Genomic DNA, 18,716 nt, shown 5'->3' with positions numbered 1-18,716 from the left:
ACTCATCTGTTAAATGGGGGCATGATAAGCCTTTTCTGCCTTACCTTCACACCATGTTGTAAGGATCAACTAATGAAGCACATTAGCTTTTAAAGTTCTCTCAGATGTCAGCTCAGTGCTTGCTGGGTGGGAAGGCAGGCTCTGGTCCTCCCTGAAGGAGCTGGAGTCCCTGAGCTGAGCAGGAGTAAAGGGTTCCATTTAGTGAGCACGTGCTGCGAGCCAGGGGCTTTTCATGCATCCTCTGTCATCGAGCAGTGACCCTCTGAGGCCCTCTGAGGCTGGGGGCAGCATACTCCTGCTTTCAAGAGCAGGGACTTGCCTGAGGGCATTCGGCTTGGAAGGGACTGGGTCAGGAGTGGAGTCCGGGACTGTCAGCCCCGCACCCATGTGCTCCTCTCCGAGGGGCTGGGCCCTCCGGACTGCGCTGGGCGTGGCTCAGGGGCCCCTTCTCCAGAGGAGCAGGCAGCCCAATGTCTCTGACCTTTGTCTTGCACCCCCACTGTCTGCCCCTCAGGGTGAGCCCGGCATTCCAGGAAAGAAGGTGAGTGGGGTCTGAGGAGGGGCTTCTCCGTGGGGGTGGGGGGTGAGAGTGGGCTGGAGAGAAGGGCAGGGGCTGGGCACGGGGTGGAAATGGGAGCCCCCACAAAGAAGGTGCCCTGCTCCTCGGCAGACCTGATCCCTCACTGTGGGTATGTGTCTGAAGCCAGAATCTCATTTGTTCATTCATTCGCTCATTCGCTCCTTTCCTCAAACATCACATTTTACCCGCCTCAGGGTGCAGCACAGTGTTCTTAAGCTGTAGTCCCAAGAGCATCATTGGGGGCTTGTTTCACAAGCATGTTCGGGGCCCACCCCAGACCCCCCAAAACAGTCGCTGGGGGTGGGCCGTGCTCTGTCCAAGCAGCCGCAGGGGATCCTGGTGTGCGCTCAGGTCTGGAGCCTCTGACCCAGCGTGACCTTCTCCCACCTCTTCCATGCTGGCCTCCCCCTCCTGCAGGTCTCAGCAAAGCTGCCTCTCCTCTGAGAAACTGCCCCTGCCACCTACTGAAGCACACCCTCCCCGAGTCCCTTTCCACCCTGCCGTCCCCCTCAGTTTTCTGCCTGGCCCTTCTATTTCCTGTCACGCTGCAACATATTCCTCTGGAGATTTCCTTGCCCTCGGCCTCCTCTGACCCCCCGAGTAGGGACCTTGTCTCCTGGCCCACAGAAAGTGCCCACAAGGTCATTGTTGACGGAAGGACGAATTCCTCCCCTTCACCTGACCCCCATTTCTTCTGCACACACCTGCCGAGGCCATTCTGGGCTGGCCCTGGGCTGGTGAGAGCCGGGGACAGAGGTAGATCTGACCCCATCCCTGCCCTAGAGGGGCGAGGAGGGGAGGGAGAAGCTGCCCGTCCCGGTATAACCAGTGTTGGTGACGGGAGTGGACAGCTGTGCTGGGGAGGACAGAGGGGTGTTGCGGGCGTGTCCAGGTCTGAGGCTGCAGCCTCCACCACTCTCTCCTCAGGGGGATGACGGGACACCAAGCCAGCCAGGGCTCCCTGGACCTCCAGGGCCCAAGGTAGGTACCAGTGCCTCCCCCAGAGCTCCTCCTGCCGCCCGTCTTGCACGGTGTCGTCTCCTTGGCGAAGCCCCTCCTGGCCCTGTCACATGGTGGGCACAGGCTGATGCCCAGGACGGGCCACAGAGGGGCAGCAGGAAGGCCCTGGGCCCACGCGTCAACGGGGCCGGCACCTCACAGCTCTCCCCTCACACCCTGAAGTCCTCTGGTTCCCGTCTCCGGTGCCCCACTCCCTGCCCTGTCCCCAGGCCGGGAACCGACGTCATCCTGGCTCCCCAGCCTCTCGTGACAGCCACCCAGTCCTGGCCAGCCTGCCTCCACAATGTCTCTGGAGCCCCCGAGCCGCCCCAGCTATGCCCCAGGACTCGGGCGGAAGGAGGCTATGGTCCTGAGTCCCCGGGTCCGGGCGGGCCCTGAGGTCCATCCTCTCAGGTGGCTCAGCCGTGTTCTCCTGGAACCGCTGCAGAGGCCGGCAGCCCCGGCAGCCCTCACCGCCCCGCTGCTTCCTTCCACTGTCAATGTCTCTGTTGCAGGGCGAGCCGGGGAGCGTGGGGCCACGGGGAGAGAAGGGCGTGGACGGAGTCCCGGGGACAAAGGTGACTTAGCAGCCCACGGCGGCGGCTTCTGCGGCCCCTTCAGAGGAGATGTGGTTCACCTCCAATTGGCCTTTTTTACATTGGGAATCCCTTGGGTGGGGGGAGGGGGGCTGCATCCTCAGGTCTTGGATCTCGGGTCTCATTGGACTGGCAACCAGAGACTGATCTGAGCTGGGGGGGTCGGGGGGGGGGGGGGGGTGCAGCGGGCGGCAATAGGTCTGGGGAGCTATGAGGCTAAGGCACCATGTAATGTAGCCTTGGGCTCCTGGGCCGCGGTGGCCTATCTCTGGGGTCAAAGGGTTCCGCAATCACACACGTGAGGGCCTGCGCCCCGTGGGGAGAGGGGACGGGAGGCGGTGGGGAGCCTTTGGCCTGCTGTGTGCACTGGCTGCAACCACGTCGTCTCCACAGGGGGAGCCGGGCCAGCGAGGAGCCGACGGAGCCTCAGGGCTGCGGGTAAGCAGTCTCTCCTCCAGCCACCCACAGAGGACCCAGGAGCCTGGCACTTTCATATATATATTTATTCCTGAGAGGAAAGGAGAGGGAGAGAGAGACAGAAACATCAGTGAGAGAGGACCATTGATTGGCTGCCTCCTACTGGGGATGGAGCCCACGACCCGGGCATGTGCCCTTGATTGGAATTGCACCCGGGACCCTTCAGTCTTCAGGCTGACGCTCTATCCACTGAGCCAAACCCGCTGGGGCTGGGCCTGTCGCTTTAAAGGTCCCTGTCACCAAAGGCCCCAGAGGAGCAGTGAGGCTCCAGAAATGGAGTCTTTTTTTATATTAATTCATTTGTGATTTTTTTTTTTTCATTTTTAATCTCGTAGTACACGCTTTCGGGAAAATGTTCAAATGTGGATGTGACAAGACACATCCCCTCTTGTTCCTCCCTCCCAGGTGCGCGCTCGCCCTTCGAGAGCCTTTTCTTGGCGTATTCAAACACAGACCCCCACCTGTCACACACGGCGTTGCCCCCGCCCCTGTGGGGGTCCTGGCCTTTCAGCTCATTCCTGTCACCAGGAAGCACAGAGACTCCCGCTGGCCCCAAGGTCCCAGGCCTCCTGGGGCCAAAGCCTGTCGGCACACCTTAGGCTGGCACCCTGCTCCTGCTCTGTGGCCGGAGCAGGCACATCCCCGGAGTGCCTGGAGCAGGTGTCCTCCTCCAGAAACCAGGCCTCCGCCCGCAGCCGGAGCCTGCAGGTGGCCGGGGACGGGAGTAAGCTCACTGTGTGGAAAGTCAGTGTAAACTACAGTTCCTCGTGGGTCTTGACCATGGAGGCAGCCAGCAGGGGGCCCCCACCTGGGTCCCTCCGCCCAGGGCACGGGGCTGGCACAGGCCTGAGCCAGCGTGTTCGTGGCTGCTCGCTCTTCTCCAAGCAGAGCAGTGCCCGGGAGGGGAGGTGCAGGGGGGGGCAGGGTAAGCAGCCACGTGCTCACCATGTGGCCACCTGCAAGTGGAGACAAGACCTGTGGCCACAGGCTCGGGTGGATGTGTGCTCCTACCGGGAATGAACGGGCTTGTGGGTGCCTGGGTGTGGGCAGCCTCCTGCACGGCGCTTTGGAGGGTTTGGGTGTCTTTGTTTGTGTTTATTTGTTTGCCAACATTTAAAAACCTGAACAGCATCACATCACATTAGGCTTTCCACTTTACCTCGAGAATTCAGGGCTGGGCCTCCGTTCCCACATGAAAGCCGAGTGCTGCCACCCCCAATCCGGCGGGGCTTGCTCTGCAGTTGGCCCCAGGCCCCCTTTCCCTCCAGGTGCCTGCCCGGCTCCTACCCTGTGTTGTCAGTGAGCCTGGGTGCCAGCGCAGTGAATGCCAGGGGACCCGACCTGAGGACCAGCCCTGCTGGGCCCCCAGGTTGCAGCCGAGCTGGGGCCAGCACTGCATGTGGCCCCAGGTCCTGGGTTCCTGGGGTGACATGCAGAGGCGACTGCCACTGCCCCCGCCAACAGAGCTCCTCCCCGAAACCTCCCTCTTCTTCCCGCCTCAGGGCCCCCCCGGCCTCAAGGGTGAGCAAGGAGACACGGTGGTGATTGACTACGATGGCAGGATCCTGGATGCCCTGAAGGTAGTGTTCCTGGTGGGCCGCATGCGCCTTGCTGTCCATTCCCTAAGGGAATAGCCACTCCCTCTGTGCATTCATCCACACTCTGTACGCAGGGGCCCCGACCTTCCCAGGTGCCGCTGTGCTGATACTGAGAGAGCTGCTGCGATGGGGCTCATGGGGCCCCGAGCTTCCTTGGGGTCAAAGCAACAAGGGGCAGAGGCAGGGGCAGGGCATTTCCTGTGTCCTACCCCAGCAAGGCCTCCTGGGACCTTCCCTGGGAGCTCAGGCCAGAGGGCCGGGTCTCCTAATGACCATTGGCAGGGGATGAGAGTGGCCAGGCCCGCCCCAGAGCCTCGCTTGGGAGATGGAGCCTGTGAGCCCTGCCCAGCAAACCTGGGGGCCATAACCAGTGGAAGAGAGGTTGAGTGCCAGGGGAGGGAGCTAGGGGGGCGAGGGAGAGACGGCCATCAGAGACCAGACTGATGGTTCAATTCCAGTTATTTCCCACAGGCCTCAGAGAAGTACCAACTGATGGTAACTGTGGCCCCCCAGGCCCGCATGGTGTGGTGTGGTGTGGTGTGGTGTGGTGTGGTGTGGTGTGGTGTGGTGTGTCCCAAGGGCGTGTACATGCATGGTGTGTCCCAGGCTGGCTAGGAGCTGCACGGGAGAAGTCCCATGAGCACAGGGAGGCAGGGTGCCAGGCTGGGAGGATGCACCATTGGATGGGCAGCAGGAAGCCATAGCTGATGCTCTGAGCAGAGGGGCAATGCTAACAACCACGTCTTGGGGGATGGTGTGGCAGGTGAACAAGGTGGGTGTGGGGACAGCTGGAGGCAGGCAGGCTGCCGGGAAGGTAGGTGCTGAGCTGGGCCTAGAGGCGGGTGGTGGATGGACGGAAGGAAGGTGTAAGATGGGACATCTCCATGGAGCCTCTAACAGGAAGGGAGGAGGTTGGTAAGAGGAGGTGGAGGACTGGAACTCGGGGAGCCGAGAGGCTGGATGGGGTGCAGCCTTTGGGAGGGGACCTGAGTTTGGAGGGCGATGATGAGCCTCAGTGAGCAGGCAGCCTCCTGGAGGCCTCGGTCAAGATAGCAGCCTGGGACTCAGGTCAGACCTAGAGACTGAAGGTGCCATCCCTTACCCGTGTGACCCAGGAACTCCCCGGGGCAGGAGACTACAGGCGACAGAGCGGATGGTCAGAGAGTCACAGGAGAAGTAGAGAAGGCAGTGCTGGCCACTGTTGGGGATACAGTTTGGGGCTGGCATTGAGTGACAGCTTCAGAGGCAATGGGGAGCCACTGCAGGATCTGGAGCAGGGCAGTGTTGAGAAGAAATCTAATTTGGGGGAAACAAGCTCTGAGGGCAGAGGGACTCTGGACTCTCCATGGCAGCGGCACTGTGATATCCTGACGCTTGGTGCCTCCTCCCAGGACTCCAAGACCAGGGGCCTGGCCTGGCCTGGCTGGGTGGGAATCAGCTGCTGAAGATCCTGACCCTGCCGTAGCCTAGCTGAACAGAGACAGGCCCCCCGGGGGGAGGGGAGTACCAGCAGTGAGGGGGAGGCCCCGCTTCACACTGACCAGCCTGTCTTTTGCACACAGGGTCCTCCCGGCCCGCCGGGGCCTCCCGGAATCCCCGGAGCCAAGGTCAGTGCACATGCAGCTGGGTGGCCCCTCAAGCCCGTAGTCTCCAGAGCCCACCTGCCCCTCTGCTTGTCGCCCCATGATCCAGCCTGGCCTCTAGAGGCTCGGAGAAAGGGGCTACTTCCTAGCCAAGCAGGGCGCCTTCTCCCAGGCCCTAGTTACCCTGCACTCTGGGGAGTTTGATTCACATGTGGAAGCCCGTACATTGGCCCCTCGTGACATCACACAGTCCCGTAGATGACGTGGTCCTTCCTGTGGCCTGTGTGCATCGTTACACCCTGCCCAGCTGGCTCGGGAGAAAGAGCCCAGACAGTGAAATCAGACAGGTCCGGTTCCGCCCTTGTCCCTGGGCTGTGGGGCCTGGAGCAAGTCATGTAACCCTTGGGGCCTTCGCTTCCAAAATGTAACCTACAGCCTGGGCTACGTCTGCCTGTAGGGGCTGAGGGCATGGAGGCGTGGAGGTGGCCAGCTCCTGGCACCGTGCCTTCCTGAGATCTAACTGCAGGGACTTGACCAGGCTGGTTGGGGGTGGCCGCCTAGCCACAGATCCCTCTTGGGGGCCATGGGACACTGTAACCCTCTTGCTGTCTGTTCCCTTCCAGGGTGAGCTCGGATTGCCTGGTGCCCCCGGAATCGACGGAGAGAAGGTCTCTGAGCCTTTCATTTTCTTGGTGATACTGGTGCCAGGGGCAGGGGAGGGCACGTGTGTACGTGTGTGTGTGAGAATGCAGAGGTTGGAAGGTGATTCTATAGATGGTGGGTTGGCTGTAGGGGTTGGGGCTCCCATCTCTGGCTCCTGAGAGGTAAGCACAGGGCTGACCTGGAACCCCATAGTGCCCCCTCGTGGCTGCCCAGGCCCACGTGCTCCACTCCCTTCACCCCCACCCCTCCTATACCCCTGTGAGCAGTGAGGCAGGTGTCAGGGTGCCCTCTTCCTATCTCTGTCCAGGCCCCTCGGTGCATTTGTCACAATGAGGAAGTAGGGGTCTGGCCTGGCCTGAGCAAAGCTCTGGGGACCTGTCAGAGTCGGGGAAGGAGAATGCCTGCTGAGCTGCGCTGACCCCTTGTCCATGTGGCTTTCAGGGTCCCAAAGGACCAAAAGGAGACCCAGGAGAGGCTGGGCCAACTGGACCCAAAGGGGAAGCAGGCGAAATGGGCCTGTCCGGCCTCCCGGTAAGTGGCTGGGTGGGCCCACCTCCCACTGGCCCCATGTCGGGTCCCAAAGTGAAAGTGTGCCTGCCGGCGGGGCCCGCAGCCTCAGCCCAGCCGGGGCCACGGGGCGGAAAGGAAGCTGACGCCCAGCCCACGGGCTCAGACTCCCCGAGCCCCTGCTGAAGGGCCTGCTGCTTCTCCCGAGGCCGCTGAGGAGGTGAGATAAGGAGGCCCTGCCCGAGGAAGTGAGTTGGCGGTGGTTAGGCCGCGGCTCTGGCTGCCTGAGTTGGCATCCTGTTTCATTTCTTTCTTTCTTTTTTTTCTTTTTTCTTTTTAAATATTTTATTGATTTTTTTTTTTTTTTTTTACAGAGAGGAAGAAAGAGGGATAGAGAGTTAGAAACATCAACCAGCTGCCTCCTGCACACCCCACACCAGCAATGTGCTCGCAACCAATGCACATGCCCCTGACTGGAATTGAACCCGGGACCCCTCAGTCCGCAGACCGATGCTCTATCCACATGTGTCAAACACAAGGCCCGCGGGCCAAATCCAGCCCGCCAGGCCTTGCAATGTGGCCCGCACCGCGCTGTCATCACTGCACTCCGCTGTCAGTTTATGACATTGTCAGTTTATGACTGTTCAGTAAACCATTCGGCCCGCGATTTAGGCTGGATTTTAGATTTTGGCCCCTTCTCTGATTGAGTTCGACACCCCTACAAGCCAAACCAGTCTTGGCACCTGTTTCATTTCTTACTGACTGGAACCCTGTACAAGCAACAAGGAACCCCGGGGCCTTGGTTTCCCCACCTCTAACATGGGGGTGATAATTTCCCACTACTCGAGGGAACAGCTCTGAGAATGGTGGCTGGCATGCAATCAGTGCCTGCTGTCACCAGCATTGTCACGTTGATGGTTGGTCTTGGCGCGGATGGACTGGAAAAGCTGGCACATGAAGCACCTCACTTCATGTCCATCGTCCATCCATGAGGCTCGCCCAGCGAGAGCTGCCTGTGCCACAGGAAAACGGCCGCGTGCACCGCAGCACGCTGCTTTCTGAGCGCCCGTTGACCTGGGGAAACTATTCTAAGCTGCACTGGCCAGCCGGGCACGTCTCTGCTGACGGAAGCCTTGCGGGGAGGACAGGGGAGGTACTGCTCACCGTGGGTGGTGATCTGGTGATGGACATAAACGGCTCAAGGTCATCCTGTCCTGCAGGGCGCCCACGGTCCCAAGGGCGAGAAGGGAGAGCCGGCACCAGACAGCCTATCAGAGAGCCTGGTAAGGGGATTGCTGGATCCCAAGGTCTCCCCCCAATGCCCAGCTCAAGCCAGCTGGAGGCCCAAGTTTTGGAACAGCAGGGCCCCCTGGCCTGACCAAGCCTAGGGTAGCAGGGGAGGGGGAACCTCGGTGTCCTCCACCTAAGGCCCATCTGAGAACCCAAATGCCAGCGCTGGGCCCCCCACAAGGTGCGGGGAGCAAGAAGCAATGGCCCAGGGCCTGGTGTCCAGGGAGTGTCCCTCCAACACGTCCCATGAGCTCACGTGTGGGTGGGTGAGGGATGATGAGGCGATTTGTAGCTAATCCACTTCTGACCCTTTCCTAGGCCCAGATCATAGTGGAGCCAGGGCCCCCCGGCCCTCCTGGTCCCCCGGGCCCCATGGTAAGAATGTTTGGCTTGAAGCAGCTGGGATACAAAAAGGGTGGTGGGCCCAGGCCTAGGAGCTGTGACTGGGGAGGGCAGAATTCCTTGCAGGGGAGAGGGAGGGCAGAGCCAGCATCTGGGCTTGGGGGGACCCTCCTCCCCCAGGTCAAGGCCAGTGGGTGGCCTGCAAGCCTTCATGACCAAGAGGGCCTTGGCCCTGATCTGCTCTCTCCTCCTCCTCCAGGGCCTTCAGGGAATCCAGGGTCCCAAGGTGAGTCTGGGGCGTGGGTGAAACCCCCCAACCTGCTGCAGACTCACAGCCTGGACAGTTTCAGAAAGCCTTGCTAATGGGCCGAGTGAGGGCCCCACGCTTGGCATCAGGCCAGCCCTGCATCTTCCCTGAATATTCTGAGTCCCCTAAGGCTGGTGCCCCCTCACGCCCACACTTGGTGCTCTGCTCTTACCCCTTTTCCTCCTGCCTGGGCCCCAGTCCACTGCTTTCCCCCCTCACTGTTTCTCCCCTTTCTCTGTACCTCCCCCCTCGTTGCCACTTCCCCTTTTGCCCCCCACATGCACATCTGTCTCCCAACTGCCCACAGCCTTGACATGAAGTCTTGGGTTTGGTGTGTATTACATAATGCTGTGTCCTCTGCCCTTAAATTAAAGCCATAGTGTGGCATGCCAGTGTGCCCTGTCCCAGGAGCCACACACAGGGGGAGGCAGCTGACCTCACCGTTTGCCCTCCCCTGAGGAGCCCCTCTCTGCCTCCCCAGCTCAGAGGCCAACTTGAGGACTCAGAGTCATGGACTCCCAGAGCTGAGTGGGCCGAGCATGTGGCCGGCCAGATGTGCTGCTTCTGGCTCTTCTTTGTCCCAAGGCCTCCCCAGATTATGTGTAGAAGAGGCAGATGCTGTCAGGGATGGAGCTCAGAAACTCAGTTGGCAGTCAGTCCTGCCACTTACTTGCTTGCTATGCGGGTCCATCCCTGCCCCCTCTGTGCCTCTCTTTCCTCATCTGTGAAATGGGTGTGACCACAACCTCTACCATGAGCACTCAGGAAGCCCAAGTGCAGGAAAAGGTAACATGCTCACGCCCGCAGCTCATTCTGATTATTTGCACAGAAAGGAACCCGGCCCAGACCTGACAGAGCCTGGAATCTGTCCCTCTGGCCTGCACACCTGGGCCCCCACAGGCCCAAAGATTTCCTGGCCTTCCCTCTGTCTGACCCCTTTCCCCTGACTGTGTCCCCCTTCCCTTCCAGGGCTTGGATGGAGCAAAGGGAGAGAAGGGCGAGTCGGGGGAGAGAGGCCCCAGCGGCCTGCCTGTGAGTGTCATGAGCCTTGTTTGTCGTTAGAGGTGCTGATTCCTATGACCATCACACCTCCTAATTCATTCCTTTCTCATCCAGGGGCCCGCTGGTCCACTGGGCCTTATTGGGCTGCCAGGAACCAAAGGAGAGAAGGTAACCACTTTTTTTAATGCCCCCAACTATGGCTGCCCGCTGTGGTGTCACTCGGCCCTGGGGGTTCAACCACCGCACTTCAGGGCCAGAGTTCAGGCTTGTGGACAACTTACAGGGCTGACATTCCCAGCAGCTATGCTTCCTCACACCTGCTCTTTGTATCCCCTCAGGGCAGACCCGGGGAACCAGGACTAGATGTAAGTATCTCCCCATTCACCGTGATCGGGTCCTCCTGTGTGTAGCTCTTGCCCTCTTGCTGCACTACAGTAGCATGATCTGGTTGGCTTGGGTGTAACGCCCTTTCCCACAGCTGGGACTACAACTGCCTGGTTTCCCCGATGTTCCCAGTGCCAAGTCCAATGCTCAGCCCAGAGTAGGTGCTTTTTGGATGGGTGGGTGGATGAATAGATGGTGGATGGGTGACACATTGGAGCAGGGAAATGGGGAGAGCAGTAAGGAGCCTGTGGCAATATCCCGGTGAGAAATGAAGATGCTTCTGCTAAGGAAGCATTGTGGGACGGAGAGGAGGGAGAGTATTAGTCCAAGGTTGACTGGATCAAATGTCTGTTGGTTGCAAGAGACAGAAAACACAATTTAAACTGGTTTAAACTGGCTCATAACTGAAAAAAATCCAGAAGTACTTGGATCTAGGGCTCAAGTGTGTCAGCACAACACAAACTCTCAGCCTCTCTTGTATGTGATTGCTCGGTGTGGGCATCATCCGAAGTTCCATATGATGAGGAGATAGAGCCAGTAGCTCCAGACCTGCGTCTCTCCAGGCTCAAATTCTGGAGAAAGACTATCTCACTCTACTCTTTTTTAAAAAAATATATGTTTGTTGATTTCTGAGAGGAAGGGAGAGGGAGAGAGAGATAGAAACATCAGTGACAGGAGAGGATCATTGATAGGCTGCCTGCTGCATGCCCCCAATGGGGGTGGAGCCCACAACCCGGGCATATGCCCTGACCTGGAATTGAACCTCAACCTCCTGGTTCGATTCGATGCTCAACTACTGGACCATGCCAGTTGGGCTCACTCTCTACTCTTTAAGAAAAAGTCTCATCAACTCTCATTGATCCTAGTTGGGTCAATGCTGAAATAACACTTGGCCAGAGAAATACAGTGCCCTAATTGGCCGGGCCTGATCACATGCTCCCTCCTGGAGCTAGGAGTGAAATCAATGAAGCATGAGAAAGGAGGGGGTTCCCAGGAAAATCAGGTAGCTCTTGGAAGGGAAATGGTGACCATACATACAGGGCTGCAAATCTTATGGGTCTGCCCTGGACTTCAAGGAGAAGGTGTCACATTGAAGAGCAACTGCAGACAAGGAAGAGGTAGAACTCTAGCCTGAGTCTGACTGGGAGGGCTTTGTTCCATCGATGACAAGGGTCTGGAGAAGAAGACATCTGGACTCGGGGAGGTAGTCAGGGCAGAGCTAAAGACTCCATGGCCACAGCTGCCTTCTGGGAGGCCTAGCGCGCAGGTGTCATCTCAAAGCCACACCCACCTGTTCGACCTGGCAAACTGCTGGGGCTTCCATCCACAGACTGCCACAGGGTTCTACTTCAGAGGAAGCAGGGCTGGTGTCCTAAATCACGCATCTCCCTACGTCAGCCTGCCTAGGAGTTGGGACTGGGCCAGTTGGTACCAGGGATATGGAGGGAAGGGCAGAGCTGGACAGATAAGAGAAGAAAACCTCAAACCTCATCTTCAGGTTTAACCCTTAATCCCCTTGTCAGGGTTTCCCTGGACCCCGAGGAGAGAAAGGCGACCGGAGCGAACGTGGAGAGAAGGTAGGGTAGGCGGAGAGAAAGTGGGGGCAGCTGGAGAGGAGATGGGGCAAGAGGACAGAGGAGGAAGGCAGGTGAAGAGGAGGGAAGAGGTGGGTAGGACATGGGAGGCGAGAAGCAGGCAGAGAGAGGTAGAGGCGGGTGAGCAGGTGGAGGCTGGGATGGGGGCAGCAGGGCAGGGTGGCTGCCAACCCATCTCTCAGAGGTGCTGGAGGCACCCTGGGCATGGCGGCCATGGCCATACCCCCATCTCCCTTCTTGTGCAGGGGGAGCGAGGCGTCCCCGGCCGGAAAGGAGTGAAGGGCCAGAAGGGCGAGCCGGGACCGCCGGGCCTGGACCAGCCGTGCCCTGTGGTACGTGTCAGAGGAGGGAAGCCCCAACCAAGGTCCTTGCCGCCTCCTGCAGCATCTTCATGTCATCTTTGCCTACACTGCCAGGGCCACCGCCCCTGTCACTCCCCTCACAGAGGGCCCTCCTGCTCTAGTCCTGACCCCACCATGGGTGCCACTTGAGACCCATCCCCTCTATAGAAAGGGAGTCTCCCCAGGGCAGAGTCTGTTTCCGGAATCACTGCTCCTCTTTAGGAGGGTGGGACCGCCCTTACCTCTCTGGGTATCTGTCCCATCCGGGAGAAGCTTTTCTGCCTGGATGGCCCCATGCTTTCCCCTGCCCCTCCCCCGAGTTCTCCAGGCCCTCCTTCCCTGCTCCCACAGCCTCCTCCTTTCCTGCTGTGTCACCACACACCCAACCAGGACCTAAAATAACCAAAATTCAATTTCCTTTGTCTAGAAGGCGGCAGAGGTTACATGTCAAACTATCTCAGTGGAGCTCAGAAAAGACAGGGAAATGAAACAGCTGAGTCTCCATCCTAAACCTGACCAGATGTTCATACCTGGCCCCCCTTGCCAGGGGCATGGGGAGAGGCCCCCTACCAAAGGGAGGTCAGGGCCGGGGACCCCCAGAGGCCCAATCCTCTGACCATGAGTGAGTCACCTAGCCCCCTGGTTCTCAGTCTCCTCTCCGTACAGTGGGGGGCTGGCCCACCCTCAGATGGCTGGAAGAGCAATGAGAATGAGAAAAAGCCCTGAAGCCCTGAGCAGGGAGCACAGGCAGAAAGTACCGAGGACAGCAGGTAGCAGGTGGCCCTGCAGAGCTAGCCCCTGGGCCGAGACTTCCTTCCAAGTCATGAAGTCTTTGTCTTTGAAACAGGAAAATCCTAAATGCGGAGGCAAGCGAGGGGCCCCGGGCTCGAAGGGCCTGGCGAGGGGCAGCGGGCCCTGCCCTGCGGTACATGGTCTGGCCTGCTGTGTGCTGTGCTGTGCTGGCATCTGCCCCTCTTCCCCGATCCTGCCTGCCTCCTCCCACCACCCTCAGGCCCCAGCCTGTGCCCCTGCCAGATGCATGTCAGTGTGCCTTGGACAGAGTGAAGTGTTTTTGCCCAAGGGTCCCCGACGGACTATGGGACCAGCCTTTGGCCCTCTCAGTCCCCCATCTTCCAGGCCACTTGAGGACCATCTCCCACAACCCCCCACTTGTGTCTGATTGCTGAGCAGTAATGGCCGATGCTTCCAGACAACTCCCATGCCCAGGGTCCACCCTGCTGGCCTCCTCCTGACCCCGTGGCTCAGACCCAGACACAGAGACCAGGATGGGCCACTCGGAAGAGGATCCCACTTCCCGAACTGTCCGTATATCCTCTTCAATTCCTGAAAACTCTCAGGCCCTCAGGGTGAGGGTCGAAAGCCACTGTTATGGCCGCCACGTCAAGGCCATTAGGCCAGTCCTCCCCGCATCAGCAGATGTACAGCATGAGCCCAGCATCCCAGGGTCCTCCCGGTTCTGCCCCCTGCACAGGTGTCCCAACACAGCCCCAGGGGATGCATCAGGACAAGTGAGTGAGGCGTGGTCTGTCCCGTGCCCGGGGCGCCTGGATGGACAGGGCAGGCATTCGGGTCACGTTTCAATGGGCTCCGGCAGCCTCACATGGCAGCTCCCGGGGCTACATCCCTTCACCCAGGGCAAGAGGGTGCCAGGGCAGAGAGCCGAGCAGCCCTTGCCCCCATCACTGAAACCTTCTTCCTTTCCAGGGCACTGACGGGCTGCCCGTGCCTGGCTGCTGGCATAAGGTACCTTGTAGGGAAGTCTCCAGGACAAGCAGGGAGACGTTGGGGGATAAGCGGGGCCTGGGGGTGGGTCTCTGCGGCTCCCTACAGTGACTGAACAGCCAGGTGTCCCTGTCACAAGCCTAGTTTTGACTCTCCCGTCGTGTGACCTGAGGCTCGGGGCCATAATCCTGGATGATTATGCACAGCCCACCCTTGGCTGCTTGCAGCTCACTCGGTATCTGGCCCCGCCAGTGCCAAGCCATCAGCGCCCCGGGGGACTTTGTCCAGACTGCCCCCCACCCCCACCTCTTGAGCCTGGGACTAGGGGAGGGGGTGCTGCCTGTTTCTGTTCCTGGGGAAATGGGCAGGATGGATGAGGTCCAGGCCAGGGAGGGGCCCCAGGGGCCTCACGGTCCCCTCCTCACCTCAGTCTCTCTCTCTCCTTTTCCAGTGACCAGTGCTCAGCTCACCGCCTGTACAGATCCATGTGGACATTTTTAACTTTTGTAAAAAAAAAAAACAAGACAGTAATATATTGATCTCTTTTCACGGGATGCACTGCCTGTGGCTTTTAACCTTTGAGCATGTGCCCGGCCCAGCCCCAGAGCAATCAGCATGTGAAGCTGACGGGAACGTGGACAGGCCGACCTGGGAGCTGTGTGCCTGAGGGGCCACCACAGGATTCGGTGTCTGGCTCAGAAGAAGCTGCAGAGATGCCGGCTTGGGCCTTCAGTCCCCTGATTGGCAGAGAGTCTGGCTGCCCAGCTGCCCTACAAGGCCTGCCCCCTGAAGCTCCAGGGCCCTTGTGGGGGGGCCCCCGGGAAATGGACCACCCTGCAGCTGCTCCAGGCCTCTTCAGCCAAAGCCAGCTGCTCACCCTCCTGGACCCTGGGTTCCCGGGGAAGGACAAGAGTCCCGCCCAGCACTTGCAGCTGGGTACCGGGAGCTGTGGAAAGCACCCCACGCAGGTCCAGCTCTCACCACATTCATGAGGCCTCAGGAAGCCAGCCTGTTTGAGAACACGTGTCCTCTGGCTGGGAGTGCAGGCCAAGCACTGTGACCACCACCACGGGGACCCACCTGCAGGGAGCCCCACGGTGCCCCAGTGCGGAGGATGGCAAGGCCCATGCTGGAGGGGCTGCTGCTTCCTGTCGGTCCCCGCTGCCCCAGAGCAGGGATGTGATGAGACTTTGCCCACCGGAGGAGATGGGCCTCTAGCTCAGAGCTGGGGTCTCACTGGCCCCAGGCTCCCACCCAGGAGAACTCTGGTCAGCCAGCCGAAAGCGGTCTTCCGGGGGAACTGTGCAGACGGAGGGAACTCCGGTGTGGTTCCTGGCCGGCCTGAGCAGGGGGCCTGCACCCTGAGCGTCGGGCTCTAAGGAAAAGGCGTCCCCGCCTCTGACAAAGGTCCCCAGCCACCAACTCTGGCCCGGCTACTCGCCTCCCCTCTCTGTGTAGATAGGTATTGCTGTGTGTAATAAACCACGAATTTGTGTCCGGTGGAGCCTGTCCTTGCAGACTGCCCCTGGGGCACCTCTGGCTAAGGTTTCAGCCTGGCCATTGCAAAGTGGGGAGGCACAGAAACCGAAGAAAGCCACCCCAGAAACCGGAGGAAGTAGCCCAGGGCCATGGGGTTACGTTTGGAAGACACAGACACGAGGTCTAGTCCTGCCACGTCCCAGCTGAGCCTTCTGGACAGTCACATCCCGGAGCCAGTGACCCGTGACTGCTGCATAGAAAGTCACCCCAAAACTTGTTGCCTTAAAATAGCGATCCTTTATATTTCTTTCTTATAGTGCTGAGGTCAATGGGCTCAGTGGGGTGGCTGTGGCTCAGACTCTCCCACACCTGGTAGCCGATGCTGGGTGTCAGCTGGGAGGTGAGATGGCCAGAACACCTGTCTGTCATGGTCTGGCTCCTCATGCTGAGTCCCAGGAGCGAATGTTCCAGGGCGAACCAGGCAGAAGCTGTGTCACCTTTTATGGCCAAGCCTCAGAAGTCATGTGGTGTTGCTTCCTGCCACAATCAGTGGTAACGTTTTCAAGGGAAAAGTGTCATAGTTGAAGGAGGAAATGTAAGGTAGCTCTTGTTGCCACCTCATCTATAAAAAGGGACAGTGATGCCTACACTCTGACTGTGGTTGATGAGGACCAACTGCGTGGAATACAAGAACTCACTCCGGTCAGGGCAGGCACCTGGCAGTTCCCATGATTCTGAATTCTTGCTCTCTCCCCCACTCCAAGACCAAGCAAGGGCCATAGTCTTTTTTTGTTTTTGTTTTTTTTAAGATATATTTTATTGATTTTTCACAGAGAAGAAGGGAGAGGGATAGAGAGTCAGAAACATCGATGAGAGAGAAATATTGGCCAGCTGCCTCCTGCACACACACACACACACACACACACACCCCCACCGGGGATGTTCCCGCAACCAATGTACATGCCCTTGACTGGAACTGAACCTGGGACCTTTCAGTCCGCAGACCGACGCTCTATCCACTGAGCCAAACCGGTTTTGGCAAGGGCCATAGTCTTGCAAAGCATTTCCACATTGTTTATTCCAGCTGGTCCTTAAAACAACCCCAGCAAATATGCCCATTTCACAGATGACAAAGCCAAGCACATCTGGGGTGGTATACTAGTAGACAAGGCCTGCATGACAGCATCGTAGGCCTTCTCCCTTCAAGGACTGAGGCCTAAGGACGGCCATGGTCTGAGTAGTCCCCCTGACCCCTACTATGTGGCCTCGTCACTAAGCAGAAGAGGCCCAGCCCTACACCAGCTAAGGAGGAGGAATGTGTCATGTCTTCACCTCTGTCTCCCTCAGTGGCTGGCGGTACGTGGCAGGCGCACTGCTCAGCCAGTCGTCCTGGTCACCAGGGAAGCCAGTAGTGTAAAAAGGAAGAGAAACACAGTGGGGCTGTGATGACTGATGGACATCACAAGCTGTCCAAGTGTCCTCTGGCATTCCAGCATAACCTCACAGATCTACTGCATTCTACAGTCTGTAAATTCACTCCTCCCTCCTCTCAGGTACCTCATGGATCCCCCCGCCTGTGAAGGACGGAGCCTATGTGATTCATGTCATTATTTCCATTTGGGGGAAACTGAAACGCTGAGGTAATAGCCCTCTGCCTAGGGATAAACAGCCAGGATTGTCTTTCTGAAATTGCTTGTCAGGCCCAGAGTCTGCTAGGCAGCACCATGCTGCTGGATGATTGGTGGGCAGATCCTCTTAGAAGCCACATGTGGCCCCTTCCTCAGACACCAGAGAAGGTCCCTTTCTTGCTCCTTAGGATAGGGAAAGGTCCTTATGGCCCATTGCTGCCCCCTTGCGGCCTCACACAGTATATCCTCAGGTCTGCAAACTTCTAATTTTAGAGGGTACAGATTGCTCCAAGAGCTTGGAGTGGGGAGGAGAGGCTAGAGAGAATGATTTGCTCGAGGCCCCAGATGAGACATGGGTGAATGCCTTGCCCCCACAGAAGAGCATCAAGGACCAAGGGTTTCACATCTCCCTGACAAGAACTACCCCCTTCCAGAAGAAAGGGAAGCACATTTATTGAGCCCCACAGTGTGTGATGGCAGCTAAACTAACCACAGAAATTCCTCCCCATGAGAGGAGCAGGGTTTCCCTCCTCCTGATCCCTAGTATACTACATGGGATAGTTTTGGGTGTTCAATGACTGAGAGATACTCCTCGAATTCAGTGGGCAGGGCTAGGGATATCAAACATCTGAAAGGCATGGACAGTCCCGTCTCATGATGAATCATCTCAATGAGAATGCCAGTGCTGCCTGCATTGAGAAACACCATGCCCTAGGTTCAAATTTTGACTCAGCTACTTCCTCCTATTCCCTGCCCTTCTGGCCTCCAATGGCCCCCAGAAGGCTGGGCATGAAATAATAGGGAGAAGAGTGCTTAGCCTGGGGCCAGAGGCAGAAATGAGTGGGTTTTTCTGAGCAGGAAGGAGAGGCTTCCTGGTGTTGACCTGCCCCTTGGCCCGGGAAATGGCCCAGTTGGGAGGCCTGGCTTGACCTCCAACTGATTTGCCACCTGACCCTGGACATCTGGAGAGTGAGTGAGATGAGAAGTGGCTGCAATATTCTCACCCTCAACCCTGAGACTAAAAAAGCCCTGAGACAACCTAACTTCTCTGAGCTGCCCTGGGCCACAAGACAGGTTCGTTTGTGGGCTCAAGACAGGGCCAAAGACGAACCCCAAAGGGTTGCCTGTGGCCTGTACTTCGTTTCTGAGGGTCAGAGCCCCCTCCCCTGTATGTGGGGAAAATTTTTGGTTAATTTGGGCGGAGTTTTGTTTTCAATCATACATAAGGTTCAATTCAGCTTTACAATTAAAAGAAACTCTATCCCGTTTAGAAGATGAAACGTTCTGGAGGTGGATGGTGGTATGGTTGCACAAAGTGAACGTAAATTTTATGTTATGTATATGTTTCCACAATAAAAGGGAAAAAGAAACTCCAAATATTCTTTAATGAATGCTCTAATAAACATTTTACATTTTTATGGGGAAAGAGACAAAGGAATCAGCGTTGAAGGAGCAAAGCAGAGAGCTGTAATCCCTTGTTCTAGGGTTCATCAAGGCCGAGTCCCAGTGCCCCACCCCAGGAGGGCTCTCTCTGCTCTGCCAGCTTTGCATCACCTCACTCCTAGGGGGCGTTTCCTCCCGCTCCCAGGGCTGGGAGGCAGG

At 58.2% G+C, this 18,716-nt stretch overlaps 1 protein-coding gene across 1 annotated transcript in view; it reads left to right on the top strand.

Annotated features, from left to right (window-relative positions):
• COL23A1 (collagen type XXIII alpha 1 chain) overlaps nt 1–15,509 on the top strand; it is a 238,695-nt gene extending 223,186 nt beyond the window's left edge. The window contains exons 11-28 of the mRNA XM_084886773.1: nt 515–541; nt 1,508–1,561; nt 2,095–2,157; nt 2,569–2,613; nt 4,155–4,232; nt 5,813–5,857; nt 6,457–6,501; nt 6,938–7,027; nt 8,224–8,286; nt 8,612–8,668; nt 8,895–8,921; nt 9,912–9,974; nt 10,059–10,112; nt 10,283–10,309; nt 11,852–11,905; nt 12,169–12,255; nt 13,990–14,028; nt 14,459–15,509. Coding sequence (XP_084742899.1) covers nt 515–541; nt 1,508–1,561; nt 2,095–2,157; nt 2,569–2,613; nt 4,155–4,232; nt 5,813–5,857; nt 6,457–6,501; nt 6,938–7,027; nt 8,224–8,286; nt 8,612–8,668; nt 8,895–8,921; nt 9,912–9,974; nt 10,059–10,112; nt 10,283–10,309; nt 11,852–11,905; nt 12,169–12,255; nt 13,990–14,028; nt 14,459–14,461 — 921 coding nt within the window. The 3' untranslated portion in view covers nt 14,462–15,509. The remainder of the gene's footprint in view (nt 1–514; nt 542–1,507; nt 1,562–2,094; nt 2,158–2,568; nt 2,614–4,154; nt 4,233–5,812; nt 5,858–6,456; nt 6,502–6,937; nt 7,028–8,223; nt 8,287–8,611; nt 8,669–8,894; nt 8,922–9,911; nt 9,975–10,058; nt 10,113–10,282; nt 10,310–11,851; nt 11,906–12,168; nt 12,256–13,989; nt 14,029–14,458) is intronic.
• The last annotated feature ends 3,207 nt before the right edge of the window (nt 15,510–18,716 follow it).

This window comes from Pipistrellus hanaki, assembly GCF_964339955.1.
Source record: "Pipistrellus hanaki genome assembly, chromosome: 5".
Lineage (NCBI taxonomy): Eukaryota > Metazoa > Chordata > Mammalia > Chiroptera > Vespertilionidae > Pipistrellus > Pipistrellus hanaki.
This window is presented reverse-complemented; position numbering and strand designations above follow the sequence as displayed.